We start from the raw sequence: 17,017 nt of genomic DNA, 5'->3' as shown, positions 1-17,017 counted from the left end.
CTGGGGTGAGAGGCTGGGCGGAGGCCTCCAGCCCCCCGGCCTAGGGGAGGGTGGGGGTGGGGAACAGCAGGGCGGGCAGGTCTGGGCGGGGTGGGGCTCCTGTGGGGAGGGAGGGAGAGCGGGGGAGGGGTCTACTCTGGGGTCTGGGGATGAGAAGGGAAGGGGCAGCTGGGGGCGGTGGCGCTGAGGGAGGGAAGGGAAGCTTGAGGGGCTCTGAGAGAGAAGGCGGCCACTGTGGCGCTGCGGGAGGGGAAGGAGAGGAAGGGGGAAAATCTGGGGATGGGGGAGACAGCTCCCCAGCTTCAGCTTTGTCCCCTCCCCAGTTTGGTCCCCACAGATGAGAACACACAGACAGAACAGGGGGAAAAACCAAATGCACATTTATTAAGCTCAAGACATAGACGCTGAGGGTGCGGGGAGCAGGGAGGTGCCGGGGAGTAGCACACAGGGATTGTGGGGGGCTGAGGGTGGACTCCCGGGACCCCAGGAGCTGGAGGCCTGAGTCCCTGGGTCTGGGATGCAGACGGGCTCTTTGGGGGGTCGTAATTGCCAAGGCCTGGGGAGGTGCAGCGGCTCCAGCCTTGGAGTAGGTGGGACGGCTCATTCAGGGGAGCGCTCCCTGGGCAAGGCTGGGGTCCCCACCGCCTCCACCTGGTCCTCAGGCTCCCGCAATCAGGCAGGGACAGTAGTGGAGGTGCCCAGGGCTGGTCTACACGCCGCCACCTCCAGGGGCTGGGGTGAGAGGGAGTGAGAGAGAGAGAGAGAGCCATGGAGCTCCAGTGGGCAGCAGGAGGGGTGGAGGCAGCCCCCCGCCACACACTGCCAGGCCCCCTTCATGGAAGTCAGGTCTCCAGACTGTCACCCTAGAGCTAGCCCTGGGAAGTTGTCTTGCCTCCCTGCATCCTAATATCTGGTCCATAGAGGGACACCTTTGGGGCTTTTGTCCTGTCCCACAGGACACTGTCATGAGAGGAACACATCTGTGATGAGGCCGAAGACCCCTGGCCCAGCCTGGGCTTTTCTGTGGTGTCCCCCCACCAGAAAAGGAGTCTCCAACCCTCTCCCACGCTCCCAGCGTCCTCCTATACCCCCATTCCTTTCCAGCACACCATCTCTGGGACATTAGGATACAACAGGAATTCCTATGTCTCCCACCCACTTGGGCCCATCATTCAAGTGGAATGGGTGAGAATTCTGTACATATTCTTAGACTGTGGCCAGGTACCCAGGCCAACCATACCCCCCCATCATCCACAAAGTGACCCATTAATGTTCTTAAATCTCATTAAATAAACATGAAACTAAACACATGAAATTCCACATCAAATCCTCCAAATATAGAGTACCCCAAGGCCCATTTTTTTAGTTCTAAAAACTTTATAAGAGGCAGAGTGTCCCATCTCTGATTTTTTAAAAGTCCCTGGAAAGGACACAGTTCCACTAAAAACAGGTCGAGATATTTTTACATAATTAAAATTAACACCCCCAAGGAGTCACAATCTTTCATCTACATGCTTATCCCCCCTCCTACATCCTACATCTATCCACCTGCACTCACTCTCCCCCTCCTCCCCCCCCCCCCCCCCCCCCCCTCCACCCCCCCTTCACCCCACCCCCTCCCACATTCCACCCTCCTCCTCCATTCTCCACCCCTTCTAGGGACTCCTTCCCCCTCTTCCTCTATCCCCTCCTGCACCCTTCACCTCCTCTTACACCCCCATTCTCTTCACTCTTTATCCTATACTTTCCATCTTTCCATCCTCACACTCATATTCTCTCCTCTATTGTCTCTTTTCCAATATCAATTTTTTTTTTTTTTTTTTTTTTGCGGTACGCGGGCCTCTCACTGTCGCGGCCTCTCCCGTTGCAGAGCACAGGCTCCTGACGCGCAGGCTCAGTGGCCATGGCTCACGGGCCCAGCCGCTCCGCGGCATGTTGGGATCCTCCCGGACCAGGGCACGAACCCGGGTCCCCTGCACCGGCAGGCGGACTCTCAACCACTGCGCCACCAGGGAAGCCCTCCAATATCAATTTTTAAAACCTGTATTCTATATGTCTCTCTTTTTGTTTTTTGATACAATTATTCACAAGCCTTCCTTCCTTCCTTCCTTCCTTCCTCCCTTTTTCTCAGTCATTTCATCCTAGATCTTCCCAACTGAACACTAAAGTCTGGAAAACATTCTATCTTCCTGCCTTCTCTAGTGCTCAACTCTGCCTTCATTCTGACTACCAACATCCTTTTCCCATGTGGACCCCTCTCTCCACAGGCTGTGGCTTTCTCATCTGGGGAATTAGTTCATCCTTGCTTTTACGAGATTAGGTACTTGTTTCTGGGCTGTTTCAAGGACCCTTGAGGACATTTCACATCCCGCTAACTTCATGTTTTAACATGTTTGATCGGCAGGGTCTCAGCTCCATCGTTGGTGGCCCCATTCTTAGGGACATCCAGTGCAGTTTCCCCTCTGACTCCCCTCCCTGCTCCCACCCATCTTCCCAGAACCACACCCTTTCACACCCTCACCTGAGGAGGGAAGCTCCGACTTACAGGATTTGCATGTTGGGCTGTGGAAGCAAAGATGAGAGAGAAAAGCATAAACAGGCTCAGTTGCGCAGGCTTTCTGGGAAACACCTGGCAGGCCCCGGGGGCCCTTTTTTTTGGCAGCCCCCCTGCGCCCCAGGCCGCTCCCACCCCTCCCCGTCTCTCCCCACTGCTGCCGGACCTCTCAGACCTGGAGTCCGCCTTCCTGCACTTCATCTTCTTGCCTGTTAGGACAGAGACAGAACAGAACAAGGAGACAGGACATAAGGGTCTGGACAAAAGCCAGCAGGGGAACTGCAGGTGCCCAGGGCTTTGGAGCCCAAGAAGGGGTCACACTTACTGATGATGATGAGGATGCCCAGCAGGAACAATATGGTGGCCAGAGTCATGCCCACGGTCTGGACAGTGTCATAGTCTGGGGAAGATATGGGAGGACATCAAAGTGGGGGCAGCACCTCAGCTCCCCCGGAGCCTTGGCCTGGGTTCAAGGCTGCAGGCTCCTCCAGTAGGTCAATGTGAGCATCAAGTGCATGGCCTTGGGCGTTGGGCGCTCCCCTTAACCTCTCCTCTTTACCCTTCTCTTACCCTTCTCTGGATTGTTTGGCCATAGATATAGATAAAGATATGAACTTCCTCTATTGCGCATATATATATATGTATGTATATTTTTCAGCAAACAACCTTCTCTGTGGTCTCTCTGTCACCCATCCCCCTACTCAACCCTCCAGCCATAGGGATCCTGTTAACACCTGAGTCTGATCAGGGTCTCCCTGAGTTCAGAGCACACCACTCCACCCCCTCCAACTTCCACTGCATTGCGAGGAAAAGCCAAAGTCCTCCCCACAGCCCATGAGGCCCTGTACCATCTAGTTCCTATCCCTTCTCAGAGCTCATCCCACTCCACTCTCCTCCTCAATCCCCTACTCCAGGCACACCAGTCTCCCTGCAGTTCCTGGAGCCTATCAGGCTTGGTCCTACCTCAGGGCTTTTGCACTTGCTGGGCCCTCTGCCTGAAAGCTCCTCCCCCAAATAGCCCTCCCTTACCAACTTCTGGGCTTTATTCAAATGTCAGTGACACATTCTCTGACTGTCTCATTTAGAATTTTCCATGCTCTCCTCAACATTTCCTAATCTCATTCTTTCTTTTATTTTCCTTCATAAGAATTATTCTTGTCTAGTATGCTGTAGTAAACATTTATAAAAATATTAATTTATAAAGCAACCACTCCGTACCAGCAGCAGCCCAGGCCCCTGCCCTCAGGGAGTTGTCGTTCATATTGTGATAAACAAAGGAAAACCAAAAACCTCAGTCATGTGACCATGGCTAGATGTGGGTGTGGCCCCTCTTGCTGGGGAGTCAGGAGGGCTTCTCCTAGTAGACAGTCATTATTTGATCTGAGGCCTGAAGAAGAAAAAGGAGCTGTGTGGAGAGCTAGAGGAAGAGTATTCTGGCAGAGGGAACAGTAAGTGCAAAGGCCCTGAGGCAGGAAAGAACTTGGCGTATGGAGAAGCGGTATGAGTGAGCAATGGGAGAGGGCAGGAGGGTATTTAGAGGGAGAACTGGGGTCAGTTCTGCGAGACCTGGAGTCATTTTTTGAGCTTCAGTGCTGTGGGGAAGATTTAATGATATCATCCGAGTAACTCTTTCCCACAGTCCTTATAGGTAGGAACCATTACTATTCTTTATTTACAGAAGGGCCCAGAGAGGCAAAGTTTCTTGCTCAAGGCCACACAGCTAGTGAGTGGATAATCCAGGATTCAAATCCCGACAGCCTGGTGTCAGAGTTGTTTGCTTCTCTGATGATCCCAGTGCGCCAGCCCAGAGGGCTGGTGAAGCCTAAAGAGGGTCCATAGAGGGTACCCCCTCCCCAAGTCTGACTCGGCCCTCCATGAGCCCAGCTGATGTGAATTATATCCACGTGGTCACATGGCCAGTGGGCCAGCACGTAGCGTGTAGCCATAGCTGAAGCCACTTCAGCAGTGACCCATGGGGATCTAGAGCCACCCCTCCATCCAGCCCCAGGGTACCCTCAGCACAGCATCTGCCACTCACCGTAGTAAAATGGGTCAGGTTCCTGAGGAACTGTGGCAAGGAGGCAGAGAAAGAAAGAGAGGGGGAAAAACATTTCAACAATGAGCTTCTTAACATTTTTGAGGATCCTGATGGGGCCACTGGTCCAGTGGTTTCTGTGTAGAAATCAGATAATGAGACCTCTTGCTCTGGATGATGGCCTCATGGCCAGACACGAAGCTTAAAGAGAGGAGCATAGGCTGGATTCCAGCCCCCACTCATTCCATTGGTCGATACCTTCCCTTGTACAGTGTACAACCTACCTAACCATACATGGCGGTCCTGGTCCTAGCCCCCCGTGGAGGTCTAATGCAAGCATGGACTCATTTCCTGAAATACACATATATACTCCCGTTTGCATAGGATGCTGAGACTCCAATCCCACTGCTGAGTGGACTGCTGAGTGTATCAGCTTCCCCTGAACACTCCCTGAAACTTCTCAGCCATCTGAGAGCCCCAAAAGGCAGGCACTGTGGCTACGGCTCTCATCCACTTGCTCCTGACACCAAATCCAGCAGAGCAGAGATGTCCAAAATTTTATATTATATTATATCATACTATATTATATATATATATATCCTATATTACTTATTTCTCAGACATCAATTTAAAGATTCAAAATTGACTTTGTAATAACCTTCCCAGTGTGTGTGTATAGGCACGCATATGTGTGTAGCTGTACCACATAAAACATACTCATCCATTGGAAGACTCACTCTGATTTCAAAAACGTTAACATGTGGATAAAACGTGTGTGTGTCTGCGTGTCTGTGGATTTACTTTTCCCCAACTCCCACCTCCCTGTCTCAAACTATACTCCCCTTCAGGAGAGCTCAGAACATCCTTCCCATTCAAGAAACCCACCCTGATGCTTCCCTAATTCCTCTGACAGCTTTTAGTACACTCTGCCCTGATTAGAGCACGATTCTGCAAAACAAGCACCACTAGGGGAGTGGGGGTGGGGGTGGGGTATCAGGAGCGCCAGGGAGATGCCAGATGTTGTCATTAATGTTCTTCCCCTATCCAGGCTCAGGAAGGTTGGCCACCTTGAGGTTGGGAAGGGGGACACATGACTCATTCGGGCCAATGAACTCTGCAGCATTTAAGTGCCCGCGCAAGAGCTCTCTTTTGCCTTTGGCCTGGTGATACGAATGCTCAAGATCGTGGCTTCTCCAGTTTTCTTTGGTGAGTAGACACCCCCCAGTTGACCTGTGGTGGCCATATAGGCTAAATGAGAAATCTACCTTCATTGTGAGAAGCCACTGAGATTTTTTGTTACCACAGTATACGCTCGTTTAAACTGACTCATGCAGGTGGCACCCAGGCAAGACTCTGATTAGCACTGACTCACAGTGTGTAAGTTCACCCTTCTCAGTTCCCTGTCCAATCTTCAAAGAGCAAGTCTTAAATAGGAGCTGATGTGATGCTACACTTTCCAACCCTTGTTAATCTCCCAAGATGAAACAGGCCTTGGGTTCGGGGCCTTCAGCAGGCAACAATATCTAAATAGGCTGTTATGACGTTATTTGCTTTTCTCCTTTATTTATTTATCTAGGCAGCATTTGATAGCACCGAGTCCATGCCAGGCTCTCTTCTAAGCACTTTACAGACATTAACACAGTTATCTTCACAGCAGCTCTCTGATATAGGCGCTATCTTCATCCTCATTCCACAAAAGAGGAACACTGAGGCTCAGAAAAGTGAAGTCACCTGTTTAAGATCATTTTAATACTTGCCTTCAGTGTAAGACCAAAAAAAAAAAAATTCCTGATTTTCCATTTGTGGTGGCAGTGTAAAATAAAGCTAACAAAGTTTTTTAAAAGTTAATTCTTTGAAGGAAAAATGTTAAGTAAATATCAGTGTGGGGAACATTTGGACAGGGCAAAAATCATGAAGGTGGTACTCATAAGCATCAGGATGGGGAAACATTAGTTTAGAGCCATCTGTGCTCTGTCTTAGCTCCCCCACCAGATGGAGAGTAAATTTATTGGATTCATCTCTACTGTTAATCCTGGCATTTATAAAGTTTTTCAAAGAAGTTTTCTAGAATGAATGAATGGATGGATGAATGAATGAATGAGCTCCTACTAGGCTGCAGGGAGACTGCATCAGAGGTGGAGCAGTTGAATTATCCTGCTTTTGTCTCCTGTGCTTCCACACATCCTGCCTCCCCAAACCATCACAGAAGCCCAGTGGGTGAGCGCCTGCCCCAGAGTCCTCTTTGGTTCCTCCCTGGGTGCTCCTTGCTCCATGCAGAAGTTCCTCTTCTGGTCTCTGCTGCCCCAGCAATCTGAGTCCTCAGGACGAGACTGAGCTAAGGGTGGAGCCAGGAGGCAGGAGAAGGAATGTGCACCACTCCTGGCCAGTTGCCAAGGAGACATCAGGAAGGAGGTGGTTACTATGGCAACTGGGGCATCTTGAGAGGTGAAGACAGTTGATGGGTCTGGGTACCCCAGGCTGGATAGGGTCCTGTGTGGGACTTGGGGGTTGGGTTTCTAACTCTGGGGCCAAACTTGACTGCCTCTGCTCCCTTTGTACCTCCTGTTGTTGCCTCTGCAGGACTGGCTTCTGGCCAAGCGGAGGGTCCTTCTTAGGGATAGGGACCCAGGCCCAGCTCTGCTCCTTCTTTCTGTTCATCCCCAACACACCCTCCTGCTCTCTGATGGGGTGGGGGATGGGGGGATGCGGGAGCCATCCCCCGCCCCAAAACAATCCATTCACTCATTAATTAATTTCATTAAGTGGTTTGCAACAGGCAACATGCATTTCCTCCCCCGGGGTTTCCCAAGACCTGTGGTCCCCTCTCCTGCTGTGACTGGAGAAAGGGTGTGGGGAGGTGGAGGCATCTGTCCTCCCACCTCTGCCCGTCTGCTGCCATCGATCTTGCTAACCACCATCTCCGCGAAAGGAAGCACTAGGCTCCCGCCAGGCTTGCTGCCTCAGCCCTGCCCCCTCTCCCTAGGGTGGCTTCCAGCCTCTGCAGCCGCCCCCCCACCCCCACCCCCCCGCCCTGCTTCAAATTCTGCAGATATGGCTCAGTGCAGCAGCCCCCACCTCCCAGGAAAGCGGGCAGGGGAGGAGAGATCAGAGTGGAATTGGGGTTCCCTTCACTTGCCAGAGGTTCCTCAGCACCGCTGGCCTCTCCCCTGGCCCTGCTCTCAGCGCAAGAGACCCTCCCTTGCCCACCTCTCCCCCACCATGGAAGCATCCTTCCCCTTGCCCATCTGCAGAAGCAGGCTCAAGAAAGGGGGCTGTTGGGGGGGTCAGTATTTCAGGGGTGCACAATTGGGCTAATGGTGTGAAATGTAAATATCTGTGTGGGCGATGGAGGTAGAGAGGGGCATCTGTGTGCACACCCAAGTGCACCTTTCGGACCAGACAACACCCCGAATGTGGGCTGGGAAGGAGGGTCCTGACACCCATCCCTGCCCATGGGGGCTCACTGCAGTGGTACGGGCCCCACCCTGTGCCACCCCCCCTTCTCTTTTCTATTTCCCTCTCACGCTGTGGGGCCATCTCTCTCTCTCTCTCCCCCTCTGTGTCTTTATGCCTCCCTCTCCATAGTTGCCTCAGTCCCTCTGTCTCTCAGTCTCTATCTCTTTCAGGCTCTCTGTCAGTCTCTTTCTGTATTCCTTTCGGTCTCCCTCTCTCTTGCTCTCTGTCTCTCTCTGTCTCTCTCTCACTTCCTCCAGCTCCTATGTTTCCCTCTTTCTCCCTGCTTCCCACTGAACCTGCCTGTCAGAGATTTCAGGAAACACCCACCGTAGGTGCCAGCACTAGGAAAAAAAGAGGCATACGGACCCCCTCCCCTTACCCCCCTGAAATCTGCGAGAACCTCTGTGGCTGCAGATCCACCCGCTCCCACCTTCGAAGCCCATCTCTTCGAGTCCACTACCACCGCTGTGCTGGACCAGCCACCCGGTTGCTATAGCTACCGGTCCGAGCATCCTTTCTCCGGGGACTGCCGCTCTCCAACCACGGGTCCCGCACAGGAACGACACCACCGGGAGAAGGTGTCCAAGAGGCCTGGAGGGGTGCCAAGGGGTGCACTGCAGGGGCCTCCGCCCATGGTAGGAAGGGACATCCCCTTCCCCATTCCCCTCCCCTTCCAGTACTGGAATCTCCCCAGAGCCTCTCTCCGAAGCTCTAAGATCCCGGAGCCCCCCTGCGCCGTCTCCCCAGGCGACGCTCACCCTTTGTGGTGACCTGGGTCGGGGTCGCCATGCCAAGCCGGAGCAGGGGTCGGCTGGATGCCGAGGCGGTGAAGGCGCGGCTGCAGCAGCTGGAACCGGGACGGACTGTTGTCGGGGGGAGATGGGGGGAGCCCTGGTGTGGAGGGGGCCGTAGCCAATGGGGGCCCGGAGAGCCCGCCCCCGTCCCGGCCACCCCCGCCCCCGCCCCCGCCCACTGCCGACGTCCCCGCCCTTTCCCCAAGGGTGGGGGCGCCCTCTGCCGGGGCCAAGGGGGCGCCCAGGTTTTCCGCGCGAAGGGACTGACAGATCCACACCGCTCTGTCAAGACAGAAAAGCACGTTTTATTGGAAATCTGAGCGGCAGACGGGAGTCTGTGGGGGCAGGGCTGGGAAAGAGGACAGTCCAGATGGAGGTGGGCGCGCGGAAGGTGGGTGGGAGGCGTCAGGTGCCAGGGGAATTCTGTGTGGGTGAAAAGGGTAAGAGGCAGGAGAGCCCTCCAAGCCCCCTATCCCAGCCCTTCGCCCCCTCCTCCTTCCCCCCTCCCCCCTCCAGCCTAGTCAGAGCTGCAGGACCTGGCTGGCTTCCATCGCACCAGGTGTCTCTACCGCCTGCGGGTGGACAGACCTAAGGGGGAACACATAGAGTTCGGATAGCAGGAGGGGCACCCCAGCTCCTCTGGAAGGTGGGAGCACAGCAGGGCAACTCCCCGACCTCGGGTTTCAGATCAAGCCCCCCGCTCCACGCGCCCTCCGTCCTCCACGGAGGACCAGGAAAGGGGTTCTTGGAACCAGCTTGCATCCCCAAACACCCGAAGTCTCCCCAAACTCACGGCGGATTGAGCTGCGGAAAGTTCCCTCCTCTTCATCAGGTTCCCCAGTCCTGAGAAAAGAGATGCAGAAGGAATTGGGGATGGAAAAGGAGAGAGGCAGCTACACCCGGGAAACCCCAGTGCAGCCCCCATTTCACAGACTTGTGTACTGAGACCCAGAGATGGGCGAGGAGCAGGCTCCGGGCCGCCAGAAAATCCAGTGCACCCAGGAGCAGTTTAAGTGTTTGGCAGGAGGCGCTCCAGGCCGGTAACAGAGAGTACCTCCCCGAATGCTGGAGAAGGAACTAGAATTTGCAAAGGAGGTATAGCCAAAGCGACTTGAGGGCAGATTGCCTGGAGACGGCCTAGGTTAGAAACCTAGAGCCTTCACCTTGCAGTTGAGCGATTTGGGGCGTGTGACTACCTTCCCGTGCCTTGGTTTCCTCATCTGTAAAATGAGGTTAATAAAAGCACCTGCCTTATAGATATGGTGTGAGGGATAAATAACACATCATGAAACAGCATCCTGCACGTGGGACACACCCAATAAATACTACCTTTATTTATAATAACATCTACAAGTATCTTAATACCGACAAGGTATTCATACACTGCCTGGGCTTTACATTTTTATTTAAGGATGAATCAGAGAGCTAGAAACAGGACTCCAAGCTAAACTGGGCCGCCAAGTGAGGTGATCTCATTTCGCCGCGGCTCCTTCTTTCACAGCACTTACGGCGCTTCGTGATTTTATATTTGTGGGTCTGTTGGAGCCCATCGCCACCGCCCCCACTGGGCCGGACGCTCAGCCAGGCAGGGAGGGCAGTTAATTCGTGGCTTGGTCCCAAGGCCTGGCTTGGGGCTGGACACGTAGTAGGTGCTTGATACATATTTGCCGAGGGGTCTCTCTGGCTCTGGATTGAGTGGACTTCCGGCCTCACCCCCAGTGCTCCTTCAGAGCGGGAGTAGATGAGTGAGAGCCCAGAGAGGCTTCTTACCTCTGCTGCTGGTTGAATTTGCACCGGCATCTTCTGCCTGTGGGTGGGGGCGTGGGGAGGAGTGCGCTGAGATTACGCTCTACGCGGCACAGCGAGCCAGAGGTCGCGCTCGCCAGGGCTGGAGCGGCGAGGGGGGATAAGGGTGGGGCAGGGACAGGGGGGTGCTGGGCCTGCAATAGAGACGCGGCTGGCCGGAGGGAGGAGTAGAAGGGGCAGGGCGGAGCCTAGGGCAGGGAAAGGGGAGGGGCAGAAACAGGGGCGGGGCCGAGGGCGGGGCCGTAAACGGGGCGGGCCCGGGGGCGGTGATAGAAGCGGGAGCGGGGCCGAGGGCGGAGTAGAAGGGGCGGGGCCTAGAGCAGCGATGGGGGAGGGGCATAAACAGGGGCGGAGCCGAGGGCGTGAGGCCGGGGTGGGCAGAAATAAGGGCGGGGCCAAGGGCTCTGATAGGGGCGGGGTTGGAGGCGGAGCGGGGACTGGACGGGGTTGGGACAGACACCCGCAGATTCGCGGCTGGAGTCGGGTAGGGGTACTCACTCAAGATGATGAGTATGCCCAGGATGAAAAGGATCCCGGCGATGATGAGGCCTCCGATCCGCAGGGATTGGTAGTCTGTGGGCAGCAAGGAGGAGCGTGAATGCAGGGAGGGGAGGAGGAAGGATGGTAGAGGGGCAGAATGGGGAGGAAGGGGCAAGGAGGAAGGATGGGGAAGAGGAAAGGAAATCAATGAGAGGAAGAGGGAGAGATGTGGGAGAAGGGGGATCAGGGAGAAGAGAGGATGTAAAGAAAAGGGAGGGGAGGAGGTGGGCAAGGCAAGGAGGAGGGAGGAGACAAGGGAGTGGGGAAGGATGATGGTGAGGATCAGGGAGAGGAGAAAGGCAGGTGGCAGCAGAGGATGAGCCATAAGATACTAAGAGGTAAAAGGAGAAAGATTCAGAGATACAGAGAGGGATGAAATAGACAGAGACCAACAGAGAGACAGAGACAGAGGGAGATCAAGACAGAAAGAGTCGGAGAGCCAGATCAAGAGAAAGAGAGAGAATGAGAATGACAGAGACATAAACACTGAGTCTAGAGATAGATGGAGACAGAAACAGAGAGAGGTGGGGGGAGGGGAGGAATGAGGAGAGGACAGGCGAACCCAGCCCAGCACCCCCTAACTCCCAAAGAAAGGTGCCCCTCCCTCCCTCACCATAGGTGAATGGGTCGTGTTCCTGTGGCGCTTCTGGAAAGAGAGAAAGAAATCAGGGTCGGATGCTTCCTGGGATCCTGGACAAGGAGGGGCATAACGAGACCTTTTGGGGGTTTCACATTCCTGGGCCGAGAGTCTGGGGACTGCTGGACCCTGAGCAGGCTGCCTACCCTCTCTGGGTCTTAGCTGCCCCGCTGCACTGTCCTGGGTGGAACAGCAGGCACCTAACTGCCTCAGCTCTCCGTCTCATTACAGGTTGTCTCTGATTCCGTCATTCACAGGCCTCCATCCCGCGCTCCACCTTTGCCTGACCTGGGGCATCCTCTCCCCTCCCCCAGATACCAGCCTGTAACTGAACCCCACGTGAGACCCCAATTTCCTGGTGCCTCAACTGACTCAGTTCAGATTGGAGTCTCCAACTTGTTTCTCTTGCAGGGTTTCCCCTACCCTTGCCACCCTTGGGGCTGAAGTGGGTAGTGGGCTGCCTTCCCCGGACTCACCTGCGTTGACCATGGCGAGGAGACCCACACAAAGAACCAAGATGTGGCTGAGAGATGCCATTGTCCTGGGGGACAACAAGGGTCAGGAAACCTGTACCCTCATTCCCCCACCTCTGGGGCCTGAACTCTCTTCAGGGGACTGTCTCTGTTAAGTCAGAGACAGTCCAGGGACTTAATTTCAAAAGCGTCCATCATCCAGGTTGATCACCCTGAGAAACAGAGGCACCCTCCTGCTTCACTGGGACACAGCATCACGAAAACAACCCACACCATGGGGGTCACAGAGCAGCAAGGACAGGGGTGAGACACACACACAGTCCACAGGGACCTCCCGCAGGCCAGGGCCGTCCCCACAGCAGGCCCCAGATTCCCCATGCCTACCCTGGATGCCTTGCCCCACCCAGGTGGAGAGACAGACACGCTGCCAGGGAAGAGGCAGCCAGGACATGCCCAAGGGCCCACCTGCCCGCACACCACAGCCTCACCGTGTCCGTAATATCCCAGCTCTCCTGCCCTCAGCCGCTGGCCCACTCTGCCTGACCCTGGGTATAAATATCTCCCATTTCACCCTGGAGGAATTTGCCTCGCACAGGCCACCATGGCAACAGCCTTCCTCCCCCCCCTTGGGGGTCACGCACAACGCTGCCCGGGTGAGGCTGGGCTGCCACATTGCCATGGGCTGCCCCCGTGGGAAAGGCCACCCCTTCTCCTCTCCTGGAAGAGATGAGAACAGGGAAAACGTCCCCTTTGCCTGCCTCTGGGTGACATCTTTCATGAACGGACAATGCCAGGCGAGTGACCTGCGGCCCAGGCCAGTGGGGCTGAGAGATAGAAGACAGATGCCGGGGCAGGAACGCACGCACACATGCACACACGCGCGCACACACACACAGTGGGGCTGGAATGGAGACGACGCCCACTCCCTAAACTTCTGGTTGGAGCAGGACATGGGGTGGAGACCCAGGCACACGCTACTCCTTATCTGGGCCTTCTGCACCCCCAAACAATGACGCAGCCCGACCTACACCCTACACACGTGAGTGTCCAAAACCCACACCCAGCCAGGGTGCACGTGCCACAGCAGGAGCAGGGAGGAGCTGCACCCACACTTCCACCCCTGGGAGAACCCCAACATCCCAACCACACTCCCTTCCTCTTGGGTCTGGCCTGCCTGGGAAGCCACTCCTGTTCCCAAAATAGGCGGCCCAGCCAGGCCAGGGGTGAGGCCTGGAGGGGAGGGGCAGGGGACGCTCACCCCAGTCAGGCTGTCCCCTGCCGAAAGAAGGCCCCAAACGTCCGGCTGTGCCCTGGGGCCGAGCACTTTGGACCCCCTGGCCCAGAGCTGGCCGCGCTGCCCTCAGCCGTCTCCCCTCCCCGCCCCACCCCACCCCTACCCTCCCCAACCGGCAGCTGTAACTGGAGCCGGGCTGGAGGGGGGCCAGGGGGCGGCCCCCAGCCCAGACCGCCCTGGCCCGCTAGGTTAACTCTCTCAGCTCAGAGGGAGGAATCGTAGGCAGCCAGCCGTGGGGAAAGCTGGGGAGAAGAGGTGCCGGCAGGGAGGACTGTGTTACAGGGGCACAAACACACGCACACACACTCACACGTGAGCCTCGGCCGCACCTCAGAGGGCTTCGGAGCTGGGAGGGCAGGGTGGGTGTCAATGATTTTCCACGCTGCTCCCTGGGAACTGGGCCCAGCCTGGGCTTAAGGTCACCTGGCCTGAGTGCCTAGGAGTCCACTGACCCCTGACCCCAGGGTCCTGCGGGGCCCTCGTCAGCACCACAGGGCCATTTGGGGGGCATTTCAGCGTGTATATAGGTTGTCTTCTACTGACTGTGAGGTCCCCCAGGGGTACACACCACACACACACACACACACACACACACACACACAGAAACCCAAAGACCTGGATAAACAGGCACAAAACAAGACAAATACATGCATGTCCATACATACAAATCCAGAATGACACACCCATAGAGAAGCCCAAAGACACTTACCAGCACTCCTCACACCAGTCACAAAACACCAAGACAAACACATTTGTATACACACAAAACACACACGTGTTCATTGAGATGGATGCCCGTATAGAGGCACAAAGACACAACCACACAACTGTGCACTCTTACAAATGGTCACAGAGATACACACTCTGGCGAGGACAATACTGACAAATGTCTGTACAGAAACACACCAACACATGCACACTAAACATAAATACATTCAAAGGCACCGCCACAGCCAGCACTCCTACACAATCTCAGGCATGTGAAGGCACAAAAACTGTGTACATTTGTACACAGACGCACACACACATTTATGTGGGCTCATGGAGAAGCAGAAACACTGTCAAGGACACAGGCATACAACCAACCACGCTGTGGTTTCATAACCATAAAAACAGACACACACACACACACACACACACACACACATCCTCATGCACCGGCAAACAGGCACACAGCTGGTCATACAGTCGCAGACATACAGGCCCACGCTCTGTGTTCACACACTTGGAGACACCACCAAATGTGCGCTGATGTGTTTAGCCCAGAACCTCCCCGTCCCTGAGCTCATGTGACCCCTGAAACCCCCTGGAGGACAACACACCTGGCGTCCTCATGGGCAGACCAGGTTACCAGGCACTGGTGACAGAGAAAAGGGGCATCAGCTCTGGGCTCTGCCATTCCTAGTTGTGAGAGCTCGAGCAGCCCAAGAGACCTCTCTGTGCCTTGGTTTCCCATCCTACAAAATGGAGAAATCACTAAGGTAATATGTATCACCCTGGGCCAGGCTCAGAGGTCTCTGAACCTGACGTTGCCGTTTTAAAAAATATGTATTTACTTATTTATTACTATTTATTTGGTTGCGCTGGGTCTTAGTTGCAGCTCAAGAGCTCCTTAGTTGCGGCACGTGGGCTCCTTAGTTGTGGCATACAAACTCTTAGTTGCGGCATGCATGGGGGATCTAGTTCCCTGACCAAGGGTCGAATCTGGGACCCTTGCATTGGGAGCTCAGAGTCTTAAGCACTGTACCACCAGGGAAGTCCCCCTGATGCTGTCTTATTATTAACTCCATTTTAGATATCTGCAAACCAATGTTTAGCAAAGTGGAGATAATTCTCCCAAGGTCCCTCTGGTGGTTAAGGACAGAAACTGCCCCCACCTGAAAGAGACCTGGGCCCAGATACCACACTCTGCAGGACACAGATCAGGAGCAGGTAGACGGCTCACACCCAGGCACAGGTGGCCCTGACACACACACACACACACACACGCACACACACGCGCACGTGCACGTGTGCACGTGGTCTCAGAGGACCCCGGCAGCTTCAAAAGTCTCCCTCATGAGCCTCTGCCCCTTGTGGCCCTATACCCCAGAGTCACCAGCAGTCCCTGGTTAATGATAACCCTAATACTTATGTAGCCCTGGGGAGGGATGACAGAGGAGCAAGGGGGGCCAGCAGGGAGGGGGGCACCTGGCTAGCTCTAGCCAGTGCTGGGGTCCCTCCCCTCACAAGGCCAGCTGCTCCAGAGTGGAGAGGCCCAGCCATTTTCGGGCTGGGTGATGGGCCAATGACTTAACCTCTCTGTGGCTCAGTTTCTCCTTCTGTAAAATGGAAATGATAATACTATTCAACTCAGAGGGAGGTCGAGATGATTATCTGAAATGATCCATGGAAAATATTGAGAACAAAGCCTGGCACACAGTAAGTGATCACAAAAAAAAAAAAGTAAGCTGTCACCATCATCATCCTTGTCATTCTTCTCATCATAAACAGGAGGGAGAACCCTGCTGGGCTGAACGCTCTGTGAGTATGGATTTAGGCCCATCTGTCTCCCCTCGGTGTCCCTGGCCCAAAGCTCTTTATCTATCTTTCTCAAAGACCCTGTAAAGAAGTTTATCATCCCTGCTTTATGGCTGAGGCAACAGAGACCTGAAGGGCCTCGCTCAAATCACAGAGATGTTCAGGTGCAGGACAAGCCCTTGGATCCAGAATCCACCCCAAGCTGGGGAGTGCCCACCCTGCTCTGAACACTCTCTATCCTCTCGGATAGAGGAGGAATTCTCTACACATCTGAGAAGTGGGTGACACGATTGCCCCATCTGACAGATGGGCAAACTGAGGATCAGGGATGACCTTGATCTGAGTGACCCCACCTGGTGTCAGGGGTGGTCACTTTCAATACTTTTAAAAAAATATTCAAGTTTAATAATTTATGCTTTACCAGTAAGACACACATTTCTACTTTTCTGTAAAAGGCGTTAGTGGAACAGTCCTGAGTATGCCGACCCGAAGCTGACCCAACGCTGCCTGGGCCTCATCTGCCCGCAGCTTTGCCCGGTGCTCTCCAAAGCCCCGACTAGCCCGCGTGCCAGGCCCACCCCGTGCCCTGCTTCGTGACCGGTGACCCCTAGCTGGTGCTGTTAGGTCCTTTGTCCTCCAAGTGTTCTGGGTGTGTGCAGCAGTGCCAAGAGAGGCTGTGTGTTCTCCTCATGCCTTAGTTTTCCCATCTGTAAAGTGGGGGTTAATAATACTCCCCACCTCAAGGGGTTGTTGTGAGGACTGAGTAAATTCATGTCAAGACTGATGCATAGTAAGGGCTCAGTGAGTATCATTACTACTACTTCAGTTTGGGTAATATCATTTATTTATTTTTCTTATTTAATGAACAGAATCTATCCAAACTGCTAAAAGCTTAGTCCAAACGAAAA

General features: G+C 54.6%; 2 protein-coding genes across 4 annotated transcripts; one reads left to right on the top strand and one right to left on the bottom strand.

Moving 5' to 3' along the window:
- Positions 1–357: 357 nt before the first annotated feature.
- On the bottom strand, positions 358–12,363 carry FXYD7 (FXYD domain containing ion transport regulator 7). Of its 3 annotated transcripts, none has more exons than XM_027079071.1 (12): positions 12,299–12,363; positions 11,799–11,831; positions 11,144–11,218; positions 10,610–10,646; positions 9,633–9,682; positions 9,376–9,427; positions 8,804–9,121; positions 4,593–4,622; positions 2,880–2,954; positions 2,721–2,763; positions 2,522–2,562; positions 358–732 (listed from the first exon to the last, which is right to left on the bottom strand). In XM_027079071.1, exons 5-12 carry the CDS (start codon positions 9,666–9,668, stop codon positions 710–712), a joined length of 618 nt encoding a protein of 205 aa, XP_026934872.1. In that variant the 5' UTR covers positions 9,669–9,682; positions 10,610–10,646; positions 11,144–11,218; positions 11,799–11,831; positions 12,299–12,363; the 3' UTR covers positions 358–709. The 3 variants fall into 3 exon arrangements, with proteins under 3 accessions (XP_026934872.1, XP_026934873.1, XP_026934874.1); XM_027079072.1 differs by having other exon boundaries at positions 2,730–2,763; XM_027079073.1 differs by lacking the exon at positions 4,593–4,622.
- A 497-nt stretch (positions 12,364–12,860) lies between these two features.
- Positions 12,861–13,811, top strand: LOC113606059 (uncharacterized). The gene is given in 3 exon segments (XM_027079930.1): positions 12,861–13,297; positions 13,340–13,582; positions 13,585–13,811. Coding segments are annotated over 3 exon segments (795 nt in total). The 5' UTR covers positions 12,861–12,972.
- Positions 13,812–17,017: the final 3,206 nt, after the last annotated feature.

Source organism: Aethalodelphis obliquidens, unplaced genomic scaffold (assembly GCF_003676395.1).
Source record: "Aethalodelphis obliquidens isolate GAN/ISIS:26980383/991018 unplaced genomic scaffold, ASM367639v1 scaffold43, whole genome shotgun sequence".
NCBI classification, from domain to species: Eukaryota; Metazoa; Chordata; class Mammalia; order Artiodactyla; family Delphinidae; genus Aethalodelphis; species Aethalodelphis obliquidens.
Note: the sequence above shows the minus strand (reverse complement) of the source record. Positions and strands in the feature narration are given on the sequence as shown.